Source organism: Mastigoproctus giganteus, chromosome 3 (assembly GCF_048544385.1).
Source record: "Mastigoproctus giganteus isolate SK-2022 chromosome 3, ASM4854438v1, whole genome shotgun sequence".
Classification (NCBI taxonomy): Eukaryota; Metazoa; Arthropoda; class Arachnida; order Uropygi; family Thelyphonidae; genus Mastigoproctus; species Mastigoproctus giganteus.
In genome coordinates this window covers 12,611,157-12,624,759 of record NC_143577.1, presented here as the reverse complement: position 1 = coordinate 12,624,759, position 13,603 = coordinate 12,611,157, and the positions used below count along the sequence as shown (strand labels likewise).

Here is a 13,603-nt window from a genome sequence, read left to right as displayed (position 1 = left end):
TATCAGAATAAATAATGGATAATGCACACTGTAAAATTAAAAATGTAATATGTAAACATGTCATTGCACTTCCTCACAATACGCAGTATTAACTATATTTACAAGTTACATCATATGTTATATTTACAATAAAAATATCTAATACATGAATGGCACTTTTCTGTCAAATGAATTTTGTCGTGGCACAGGAGAGCTTGGCAGATGGTGTGGAGGGCACACAAACTCTTCTTATTCGATTCTGGGATTGGAGCGAGCTGCTAACACTTCTTTCCTGTAGGTTTGATTGCTGCAAAACCTATGCAAGTCAACATCGAGGTGCCGTACTTCAGGTAGCATTTGGTTTGGGAGGAAGCAGTCTGAGATATGAAGCCTCCTATTCCTCGAGCAGAGCATCGGGGTTGACCGAAGTTCTGCCTTGGGTATTCGCCAGTAACACGAATCCCAAATGGACGGTGTTGAGATCTGACCTGTGATCATTTTAACTGTAGCTATCAGTCGTTGTATTTCCATGATATCAGGCAGTCGCTGCATCCCCAGTGAAGTAGCTAAGGCTGTAGTTCTGTCCTGTGGTGGGAGACAAGCTGTCCAGTTAGCCCATTTAAGTAGTCAGAATTCTGCAGCGAGGATTGGTTTCTTCATTGTAGTAGTTGCTGATGCCCACACTTCAGCAGCGTAGAGAATAGATTATTGTTCTGATGAATTTCTTAATTAAACGAGGCTCCTTAACATAAATTAGTTGTTGTTTAGCTAGCCATCGGAGAGAGGCTGCTCTGGAAGTGAGCTTGTCTACATGAGCACGAAACCGGAGTTTTGGGTCAAATACTATTCCCAAATCCGCATGTGTAGGCGTGGCAGATATTACAGTTCTATCGAGTGTTGGGGCTAATATTGTAGGGGTTGGTCTGAGAGAGAGAGAGAGAGAGAGAGAGAGAGAGAGAGAGAGAGAGAGAGAGAGAGAGAGAGAGAGAACACCATTAGTTTTGTTTTTTGTGGGTTGATCGAGAGTTCATACTGTTTGAGGTAAGAGGCATTTACCTCAAACAGTAGAGGCATGAGGCTATTATTAATGCTTTCTGTAGCTTCAAGGTGATTGTTGGAAGCAATAGGCGTTAGAATTTTTATATCATCTGCATAGGTGATGATTTTCTCATTATTATGGACAAGAGGCGCAATGATGGCTGTAAATAATAAGCCAGATAGGACTCCTGCTTTTGGAACACCAGCAAAAATTGCCTTCTTGTGCAATTGTCCATAGGCATACTTGTAGTACCCTATCATAGAGGAGTGATGCTATGAACCAGAGGATATTACCTTGGATTAGATAGTGGTCTTTCAGTAAGCGGGGGAGCGCCGACATGTTGATGGCATCAAAGGCAGCTTCAATATCCAGGTACGTGATTGCTAGTTCCTCTTGCTGTTCAAAGGCAGACAGTATATTACATGTGGTTGCAAGGAGGTTTGTCACTGTGGATCGGTTTCGGATTCTGTAGTGGATCTGTGGTGGCTTATCTCAAGAATCTGATACATTAAGGTGGGCAGCATAGTTTTTTCCAGGATTTTTAGGAGCGTTGAGGAGTTAGATATCAGCCGAAAGTGCCTGGGTAGAGTGGGATTTCAAAATTTTGGATGTCGTCTGACAAGGTAGCTATTCCAGGCTTTAGGAAAATTTCTTGTGGTTACAATTCCATTGAAGATGGACTTGAGCAGTTGGAGGCTGAACGGACTAAGGCATTTTACCATGAATTGTGGCACTTTGTCGGTCCCTATGGTTGCTGTCGCTGGAAGGGAGTTTATCGCTGCTGTCAGCTGGTGTGCAGAGATGATGATGATGATGGAATGCAAGATGTCTTGTTGTAATTTATTGTCGGGACATAAAAGAGAGTTTAGTTGATCTGCATGTGTGTTGAATCTGGTAATATGATCTAGCCATTGAGCTGGGTCCAGCTGACTAGGAAAGCTGTGGGATCTGAAGCGGTATGGGATTTTCCCTTTTTGAAGTTGGGTGCCCAGGTGTGCTGTTATTGCTCGTGATTTCTCCCTATTAAATTGCGATTGTGCTCTTGAATAAGATATCCGGTCGGAAGTCTGTTGAGTTCTTTTCCAGATCTGGTGTAGCTGCTGCTTTAACAGGAAGGCCATGTGTACATTTGGATTCCACTAGGCTTTGGAGTAAGATGAGATCCTTATCTTCTTTGATGCGGAATATTGTGCGATGGTGTTCATCCAGTTTGTCAATAGTTTTACAGCAAGCGAGACATCACACGTTTCAAGGACATGCCAAGGTATAAGGGTGGTGGCTTGCAGGCATTTTTGGATGTTAAGGAACTTGGGGCTGACGATGACTGCGGTTTGAACGTTTTTTCGGGCAGGTGGTCCCCGAGCAGGAATAATTACTTTTGCGTAGATAGGGTCGTGATCAGATTTGTAGTGCATCTCAGGTGGTTTTCTCCTCTTGTAGGGCAGTGATCGATTAGGTGTATATTTGCTGACTTCATGTAGTCAACAAGGAACTTCTTGTGGGCAGTGAGCTGTGGAGTGATGTTGAAATCCGCGATGGCAATATGGTGAGCTGAGGGGTGAAAGTGGGCGATTGCCCAGTGCCTCAGTAATGATATCAATTGTGGGTACCGGTGGGATATACATTATGCAGATATCTATTGTGGATGCGTTTCTGAGCAGTGTCATGGCTAGGGCTTCGAAATTTGGTGAGTCACTGTAGATAGTGTTAATCAATTTGAAGGCTGTGTCTTTGAAGAACATAGCAATACCACCTCCCCTTCTATTACTCCTGGAGGTGAACTCTGCCGCATAGCCAGCTGGTGTAGCTATCACTATGTTCTGTTGCTCATGCTCAAGCCATGTTTCGGATATAGCTAAAATATCGAATTCGCCTGATAGCAGGATTTGCTCCGTAGTCTCCATTTTATTTCGCAAGCTCCTAACGTTCTGATACATTACACTTACGGTGTTAGAGCGGTGCACTTGAATTAAATTTTTGGACCTTGAAAAAGGAAGTACCACATGAGGTCGTGGGTGTCTCATTGTGATCGCTGTTGGTGCTCAGACAGCGTAGCTTGTCTTGCTTGCTCGGAGAATTTGGGCAATGGGGTAAAATGGGGCTGCTGTCTACTGCGATGGTAGAATCAACTCTCTTGTCTTGTTTTGTGTATGGCATAAGGGGCGCGACCAATGTAGAGCCTGGATCTTGAGTCAGCTTCCATTTAGTCGCGTGTTTGATGCGTGCTCCACGATGTTTCTCCTTCTGATGCTGTTGCTTGGGTAGAACGGTTGGACAATAACACTAATCGGCCAGGAAGAGGGGGATTACTGATAGCTTCGACGGACGTTGCTTCACAGGATAACTTGAATGCAGCGTGATTATTGCTCTTGGTAGGTAGCTTAGTGACTTCCGTAGAGGTCTTGAAGAACTGACATAGAGGTCTTGAAGGAGGACGTTAGCTACTTGTTCAGGAGTTGTTAGGGGATGCAGCCTCGAAATGAAAAAATTCTTAATGTTATGTTGCGATGTGGCATCTTGGCTGTGAGCCTAGAAGAATTTGACATGCCTGTTACACGTGCATTTTTCATTCGTGCACCTGGTTTGTGTGACTGTTTTACCCTTGGTGATGGAGTGTTGTGAGTGGGATGGGGCTGAGATCTACCCACAATCCCTGCCCATGTTGTGATGGCCTTTTTATTAGGATGAATTTCAGCGCTGTGAGCTAGCAGTTCTGTGTGATGGCTGATGTCACTTCTTGTGGCAATTCTCGTGTGTACCGATGGCATAATTTCTGGACTTTCTTTATGACTGCATGAATTTACTGATGAGTTGTGCACGTGTATAGATTGTGAGGCACTTGTGATGGCTGTGCTATGGCTGGTTGGAAGGGACATGGAATGCTCAATCGGTGGAATTTTTATATTTTCATTTGACGTGTCAGTTGAGGACTGCATTGCAGGTATATTATTGCCTTTTGCATGGGAATGTGATTATTTTCTCTGTGTATTGATGGATTTCTGCAGCTTTTCTACTGCACTGTGAGTCAGGAATAGAATGACTTATGCTGCGTTTCACATCCTCATGAATTTTGCTAGGGAAAAGCTCGTAACACTTATCGTAGAATGTATCAAGCTTCGATTGTACACGTTTTAGTAGGGCAGCCTTGAAGTTACTCAGCATTGGCAACAGGACCTCATCGGTTATATGAGGTTGGGTGGAACAAACAGGAGGGTTTTTATTTCGCAGCCCTATTGAATAATGCCTATTCGTCTCCTCTGTGACTTACACAGGGTACATGCTGACACTCCTTGCCATCCAGATCAATGCGGTGGCCTCAGGTGCGTGGGTCCATTCAGTCTGTGAGGCAGTGCTGATGTGAGAGGTAGGATTGAGATCGTGCTATGTTCTGATGGTGCGGTTGGTTGTGGGGATCTCTTTAGTGTTACTGGTTTCACTGGGAGTATCCTCAGAGTCAGTTAGTCCGAGCAACGGAATGACACTTTCAGTATCAATGGTTGATGTAGCTGGCTGTGTGCACTCCTGTTTCTGAGCTCGATTCCCGTCTTGAGATGTCGAACCGGGTTTCTCCGGTAATTCAGATTTCCTTGGGGATACCCTCTGGCAGTGAGCACAAACGTAATGCTCTTTGGCTGACTTTGACATTTTAAGATTTGTGGCCGTCCAGAGCAGTTTCCGTACAAGGAGAGGCCGCAGTCACTATTGCATATTAGTATATGTTTGACCTTCTTTAGGCAGGCCTGACAAGTGTGTATACAATCTTCCATCTGCATATTGCTTATTTCACTGCTACTATTTGAAGGCAGCAAATTTTAACGTTGATCCGAATGCTTTTACAGTGACTTCCACATAATTCTTTTAGAGCAGACACAAAGAAGGAAGGCCACTATTGTTTGTGAGCTTTCAATTTCGTATGGGGTTAATAGCATCAGTTCCGTCTGGCCACTGCTCAAAGCGTTGAGACGCGGATAGGTGTTCTTCCCTCAGTAGAGACAATGCTACGATCGCTTTAGACTAGGATTACTGAGGATAAGTGCAGTTAACAGAAGCTATGCAAGATATGCAAGTGCCAGTCGCCATAAAGAGCATTTAAACATGAAAATAATATAAGATATCTATTTACCTGAACAACTATCATCCATGATATGGCTGTATTTAGACGCGTGTTGGCACAAGGATTCCGGCAGTATCAAATGGACATCTGGTCGTTGAAAGGATCATTATTTTAAACTTGCATTCAGTAGAACACAAAACGGTGCGACCGTTCACCTTCACAAACAAATGCTATAAGATTAATATCTTATATTAATTTTAAAAAAAATTACATTTCCAATCGCACCTTTAATAATTACCACATTTTTTTCTTTTCTAGGTATTGTTGCCATCCCCATCACCTGATTCATGTTCTTCAGCCAAGGTATTTTACTGAATATTCTGTATTTTACATTTTTTCTATTGTAATTCCAGAAATTAAAGTATAACAATGATATAGTACTTTTGGTGAATATGGAATTTCAGGAATATGTGTAGGTTGAATAGTGGGAATGAATAAAATGGAAAAAAAGTCAGGTGCATTTTAAATCAATGTTTGGCAGTGAACTGATATTGATGTCTGCCACATGTTTTAACAGACTTCAGAGAAGTGTTAGAAATTTGAAAGAATGGTGGTGCTGGTTTAGAACAACACCCATGGAAATATCTAGAAAAAGTCAACAGAAACAGAGCATCTTGTAGTAGGGAGTGGAGTTAATAAGCTTGTGAGCAAGGGATTATTCATTCAATTAATCATTTTCTTTTTTTTTTTTTTAGGGAAATTTTGAGACCCAATTCATATAGAAAAGAGCAATATTCTGTAAGCAGGTACAGTTATACAGGGCTAATTGTTTCAAAGCAGAGCTGGATATAGAAGAATAAAAAGCTAATTTATTAGATTGTGAAAAAATCAATCTTATCGAATCCACTAAATGACTGAATGTTATTTAAAGTTTTCATATCTTCTAAAAGATATTGTAAATAAAGTAAAAATGTTAATTGAATATATTGCCATCAGAAAAAAAAAAGAAGGAATCTGTTGTTTTTTTAATTGAGCACTACTCTAACAGTGATATTGTGAAATTCTCTTGCCTAGCTGTTTTTGAGTATAAAAAATTTTGTAAATGTTTCAGCGTATATCATTTCATAAAGTAACAGGAAAATGCATGAAAAAATACCGGCAGGTGGAATTGATATGTGGTATTACAGTTTTTTTTTTTTTTTTTTTTTTTGAAGCCCCTTCTCTCATTATTTAGCAATTTTTTTTTGTACACACAATTTCCCCCTTTGATATGAGCACCTGTAAATGGTGGGGGATGCTTCCCAGTGGTGCTGCTGGTCCTTTAGATTAGCATCACTAGGATTCAATGCTCACTGCCTAGGTTCGAGCCTGTGAGTACTATAGAACTCACAGCCTGGTATAGGCTGTGAGTTAGCATTTGCATTAGTAGTGGCAAATGATGCAAGAAAGCAAGCTTATACAGCATTAGCCAAAAAAAATAAAAATAAATAAATAAATAACCCAACACTTCCCAATTTAACCTATCCATTCCCTCCACTACTTTGTCTAGTTATTCCTTTAATTTATTTAAACTATCCCCCTTCCACAACAACAGATAGAAGTTTGTTCCAGTGATGACCTGCTGCCTAAAGGCAAACTTTCACACATCTATCCTTCAATTATTCTTCTTCAATTTGAATTCCTTAATTTGTGTCCCCTTGTATGTGTGGTCTGAGTGAGAGGAAGAATCTCATCAGCATTGAGCTTGTACAGTCCATTTAAAGCCTTAAACACGTCAATCAGATCTCCTTGCAGGTGCCCAGTCTTCAGATGCTGCAATTTGCAGAATTGAAGCATTTGTTGGTAAGAGCACCCCTTGTTCCAGAAGCTCCACATCCTTCCTAAAATGAAGTCTCCAGACCTGTATGCAGTACTCAAGATGTGACCTGACCATTGCCTTATACAAAGGAATAATCACCTCTTTATTCCTGCTGGCAAAGTTCCTGTATATCATTGACAAAGTCCCATGAGCTGTCCTGGCAGTCTGTGTCTGCATTGCTCAGAGAACTTCATATCTGAATTTTTTATTTTTCACTACCCTGAGTGTAGTTCCACATTGATATGTTACTCTGGGGTTACTGCTACCCATATGCAGTACTTTGCATTTAACAATGTTAAACTTCAATTGCCATTTCTCAGTCCATCTGCCTAACTTTTCTAGATCTTGTTGGCATTAACCACCCTGCCAACCTTTGTATCAACTGCAGAAGTTTACATTAAGTCTTAAGTCTTATATGCCTTCATCAGTATCATAGATAAATATAGAAAGCAACAATGGGCCCAACAACACGGAACCCTGGGAAAGTCCACTAATAACAATAGTCCATGAAGAGCAATGTCCATTGATTACCACTCTGTTTTCTTCCATTCAACCATCCCTTTATCCATAGCAGCAATTTCCCCTTAATGCCATACTGCTCCAATTTGTACAGTAGTCTTTTTGTGCAACAGTATCAAAAACTTTCCTGAAATCCAATTATATGAAATTAAAATTATTTTTTTCATCCAGCTGCTTTGTGACCACATCGTAATATCCAATCAAATTGGTCAGGCAAGATTTCCCCTTAACAAATCCATGCTATTGTCTGAATTATAACTGCAGTCCTGTCTAGATGTTCTTGCATTGCTTTAACCAGCAACTCTATTATATTCCCTGGAACAGAAGTTAAACTAACAAGTCTGTAATTCCTTGTGTCAACCTTTGTTCCTCCCTCTATGAATTGGGGATACATTTACACATCTCCAGTCCATGAATCCAGCCCCTGAATTCAAGGTTGCTATCATAATTACAGCTAAGGGTTCGCTTACTTCCTTTGTTGTCTTCCTTAATATAACTGTATTGATCCCATCCAATCCAAGTGCCTTTCTTATGTTTAACTTCAACAGTTTCTCCTCCACTTTTCTCCTAACTGTTACAAAATCATTTAGCTCCCTGTTAGAGTTTGATAAACTTCTGACTTCTCATTCCCTATAGAATTTCTCATGCATGAATGTAGATGCAAAATGCTCATTCATTTTGTCAGCTACCTGAGTAGGATCATGAGTAGTCAAACCATCGATATCAAGTGGTCAAATTTGATTCATACCCTTCCTTTTAGAGCTTACATAAGTAAAGAAGTTTTTGCTGCTTTTCTTTGCCTCCTTTGCCAAAGATTTCTCGTAATCTGTCTTTCCCTGCCTAACCTCCTGCGCGCCTCCGTAGCCAGGTGGGAAGGAGCAGCAGTGCGTAGCACACGCTTCTTGATTAGACCGGGGTTCGAGCCCGTCACCACCAAATACGGAGGATGCGGAAAGGTTAAGGAATGACCACCGCATATCCTGGAGCAATATGGCCTTAGTTGCTAATGCTCCTAAAAACCAAACAACAACAACAACCTAACCTCCTTTTTGACTTGATTACAGACTAGCTTATATCTATAATAGGCTTCTGTAATTTATATGCATCATAATTGCCTCATAATTTATATGAAAAAAATTGATTTATATGAAAAAAAAAAGAAAAAAAAAATGAAAAAAAAAAAAAAGTGAAAAAATGTAGTTCTCTTAGCCTCGTCAGCATAACTGCAAGGTTCCCAACATGTTATCTTCATGTATAGTGATTTAGTTATAGCTAAATAAACTATCTTAATATTCACATGGTATAAGAGTGGTCATTATATAAATCTAGATCCAATGGGAAACCACCATGTAATATCCTTCTCCAACTATATTAGTTGAATTTTTCTTGTGATTTCAAATCATAGTAAAGTGAATCAGAAATCTAGTGAAGAAACAAAACTAGACCTTTGTTGTTCATCACAAAAAGTTTGGGATGTTTTGAATAGATTGTCAAGTAGCATTCTAAATAGTTCAAAGTGAGCGGTGAGGATCCTCATGAAGTTGCACCTTTTATTCTTTTTTTTTTCCTTTCATATTTTTTTTTTTTTTTTTTTTTTTTACTAAAATACTATTTTGTATTTAAAAATGTCTCAATTCCTTACTCTAACAACCTGAGCTGGATATCATCATTCTTCTCTTTCTTGGTGACTCCCTTCTCTCTCTCTCTCTCTGGGTAACTCAGGAACTTTTTTTCTTTTTTTTTTTTTTGGCTGGTGCAGTTAAAAGCCTTAGGCTTCCTTGCACCATAAAGCTAATGATAATAATAATAACCTCTAGTAAAAAAAAAAAAAAAAAAGGTGTAAATTAAGTTCTGAAGTTGTTTTGGAAATTTATTTAAAGCATGATGCCAGCTGTTATCAAAGGGGAAAAAACAAAGTCAATACTGAACATTTGGTTGGAAGACCAAATCCGAAACTTCAAGTCAGCTATAAGAGTGGGCTGTGGAAGGTGGCTGGTGACTTTCCAGAATAACCACTTGTTATCTGGTCTACCTGAAACATGTTTGTTGTTTGTTTGTTTGTTATTTGGTTTTTAGGAGCATTAGCAACTAAGGCCATATTGCTCCGGGGATATGCGGTCGTCATTTCCTGACATTTCCACACCCTCCGTATTTGGTGGTCACGGGCTCAAACCCCGGTCTAATCAAGAAGCGTGTGCTATGCACTGCTGCTCCTGCTCACCTGGCTACGGAGACGCCCCTGAAACATGATACTTGACTGTGATTATTATTCTTGTGTGTGTGTGTGTGTGTGTGTGTGTGCGTGTGCGAGCGAGAGCAGGCTTTTTAGCAGCCACCTTTCAGTGGTAGTGAGAAACATTTATGTCTCCCCAGCAACCTGTATGTAGACCGTGGCTTGGAGGCATGCTGCTTCATTGTTGGTTCAGAGATTAATCATAGAAACTTTGGCTAACTAATTTCCATCTCTGACTAATCTTTGAACCATCAATGGGTTGGCATGCCTTCGAGCCACAGTTCACCTACAGGGTAGGGAGACACTACTGTTTCTCACCACCACAAGGGTGCCTTCTAGAAGGCTGCTCTCTTCTCCTCTCAGGAAGGCTTGATGAGGTCCATATTTATAACCATTGTTAAAAAAAATCTGCTAAAAAATAATCACATCTGTAATGTCTAATGTCTCATTCCTCTTTACCACACTCAGATCAGCTCAGTATAGAGGAAGTAGCTGTGATACTTCTAGGGAATGCATCGCCAGCTGGCATTAAGAAGACACCACACGATTCCAAGTCATAAACAAATGCAGAACTACTGTATAAAAAGAGTAAGATTAGCATTAGCATATGATACAAGAAAGCAAGCTTATATAGCATCAGCCAAAAAAACCACTTCCCATTTCACTTCAAATGTTTGTCTAGTTCTGCCTTGAACTTATTTAAGTTGCTGACGTCCACTACAACAGATGGTAGTTTGTTCCAGCTATCAGCCATCCACTGGCTAAAGGTGAATTTCCACACATCTATTCTACAATTGTCTTTCCAAAATTTTAATTTATGCCCTTTCAGGGGAGTAATCTGAGCAATAGGAAGAATCCCATTAGCATTGAGCTTGCTTAATCCATTCAAAGCCTTGAACACCTTAACTGGATCACTTTTCAGGTGCCTAATCTCCAGAAGTTGCAATTTACAGAATGTAAGCCTTTCTTGGTAACATCATCATCATCATCAGCCATTTTCAATCCATTGCAGGATGAAGATCTCTCCAGCAACTTTCCAGTTCCTTCTGTTTTGAGCACCGGCCATCCATTTATTACCCACAAACTCATGAATTTCATCTATCCATCTCCGCCTTTGTCTTCCAGGTTTTCTTCTAGCTCCTCTTGGGTACCATTCTGTTATTTTCTTAGTCCATCTGTCATCATGTCTTCAGCAAATATTCTTGCACCCTTTCTATTTAAGTGTATCCCATCCCTGTAGAAAGATGACGTCTTGATGCAAAAGAAATAAAATTTTAAATAGGTGGTGGGGTTCAACTTTAAATATAAACTGTATAAATCAAGTGGCTGAAATTAAAGGTAAATAATTTATCCTGTTGAAAATCATATACTGTTGTGTCTGTCAGCATATAACTTTATTTTTCTGTTTCCTTATTCTTAAATTGAAAAAAAAAAATTAAATTTCTTTTCTTCAATAAAAAAATTCCTATAATTCCTCTGTATGTGAACTACCACACCAATTTCATGCAATCCCCTCTTCCCTCCTTTTCTGATTACTTTAAATACTGAATATTTGCAATTTTTCTGATTGTATCTATCTTTCCCCTCTATCCACTCCAATGAGTGGGTGAATAGCAAGAATGGAGAAAGGTGTTAAACTATGCAGTGTATATGCCAAATTCTCCTGTACCTTGAATCATTCTGCATATTGAATTGTCATACTTGAATGTCTACTGAACTGTCAAATTAATAGAACAAACTTATCTGTGAAAAGATCTAAACCTCCCAAACACTTCCTCATTCATTTCACAAATATACATGGTCTCAGTTCTGATCTCAATGATGTCCATTTCCACATACAGTCTTCCAAACCCCATGTAATTTTTCTGACAGAATCCCATTTATCAGTTGATTCAACCACTGCTCATCTCAGTTGTCCGAATTATTTTATTTATGATTACTTTCGTTTCAAAGCTGGTACTTGTGCATATGTCCGTTCTGTGATATTCCCTGTCAGAGATTTAGTAATTTGTAATCCCCTCTTTTCAATCTTCTCTCTCTTAAAATCTCTCTACCACACTCTGTCAAATTCATATGTTGCCTCTGTCGTTCTCCCAACTCCACCAATCCCTTGGAACTGTTTGACTTCCTCTCTTTGAAACTTAACTTTCTTCAGTCCAACTTTCCTAACAGTGAGGTAATTTTCTTTGGTGATTTTAATGTTCACAACTCCAGCTGGCTTTCATATTCTAATCACACAGACCCAGCTGGCTGGTTGAGATGCTGAGGCTTTTGCAATTACTAATGACATTGCACGGATTGTTCATTTATCTACCAGAATACTACACAATCTTAACTACACAGCCAATATGCTTGATCTTTTTGTCACAACCCTTTAAAGTACATGGTTGAGGTGAGTGGTCCTCTATACACCTCAGATCACAACTTGGTAATGGTCCCTTCTCCAACGGAGCCTTTCTCTCATGGCCATTCTCAACCTTGTGTTGTTTGGCATTACAAGAATGCAAAATGGGATGATCTGCAAGGTTTCTTTTCTTCTTTACCTTGGTTAGATTACTGTTTCAACTCTTCTGATGTCAATGTGTGACCAGATCGTGTTAGTGAAATTATTCTTGTAGGGATGAAATCCTTTATTTCGCACTCCACTTTAAAATCTCATCTTTTATCTAAACCTTCGTTTGCCAATAAATGTGCTAAGGCTGTTCAAGAGAAGAATTGTGAGAATGATCCTTGTTGGCCAATTGTGGGAGCTTACTTCTAATCAAATTTTTTTGTTATTCCAATTCAAAGATAGAATCAGTCTACAAGCAACCTGACTATGTACTTAAAACAGAAGTTTTCAGTTTCTGAGTTTTTTTTTTCTTGTTTCCCAGCCAAGGTGGTATCAGTATAGTGTTTTCGGGCTGTGCGTTGTTGGACATGGTAATCAAAAACAAATATTTAATTTCCATTTCAAAAAAAGTTATTCATATATTATAACATTGAACAGACTTATATACAATTTGCTTACAATTCGTTCTATACCTTCTACACAAGTACATTCCTGTCCTGGAATAAAATTATCACCACAGATGGTTCATCCTTCATCTGGCTTCCTTACACATGTGATTAATATTTATATTACTTGTACATTTATATATATACATATGGACCCTTTGATCTACTATGCAGACTTATGGTTCTGGAACACAAATCTCTCAAATCAAATTCACTACACCTCTGAATACTATCAATTTCACTAGTATGCATATATGGCCCTAATAGCCTTACAATTTCTAGATTATGATTTAAGTGACCCAGTCTCTCTCAATCACTTATGCTTATCAATTGGTACTTTAGAATCTATACATCTCCATACATTATTCTTATACTCTTTATTTCTAGGGTGACAGCTTTCTCATTGTCCGTAAACTTCTCTAATAATGATTCAGAACACTTCCTTAACTAACCAATGCCTTCAGTTCAAAGGGAGCTCTGAATTACACATTCCATGATAATGGAATGTGTAATTCAGACAGATGCACTTAAAGTGCCTTCCCCACCTCACTACTAAAACTTATTCCTGGCTGTCTCCTTAACTACCACGACCGTTCATTTATTCTGAAAATCTCGCTCATCACGGACTCTTTGTTTTTCTGTATTACTTTTACTAAGTTCTCTCTCTTCTAAACCTGCCCACTCCATATAAGCTGTCTAGCCCCCCTGTAGTTTGTCATCCATTGTTGCTTGCACTTAGAGCAATGCTTCCCGTTAATCTACTTTGTTGCGATTGTTAATTTTTTTCCAAGAATAGACTTATTTACAATTCCATTTCCATGTAATATGTGAACTTAATTTCTCATTGCATACTAAAACCCTGTAAGATATGTATTCTTTCCGACCCATCCTATTAAAATTTGTATTTATACTTATTAAATTCTT

General features: G+C 39.2%; 1 protein-coding gene across 1 annotated transcript in view; it reads left to right on the top strand.

Annotated features, from left to right (window-relative positions):
• LOC150087722 (tumor protein p73-like) overlaps nt 1-13,603 on the top strand; it is a 135,462-nt gene that overhangs the window by 20,003 nt on the left and 101,856 nt on the right. The window contains exon 2 of the mRNA XM_090369919.1: nt 5,391-5,435. Within this exon, the coding sequence (XP_090226045.1) occupies nt 5,391-5,435 (45 nt within the window). The remainder of the gene's footprint in view (nt 1-5,390; nt 5,436-13,603) is intronic.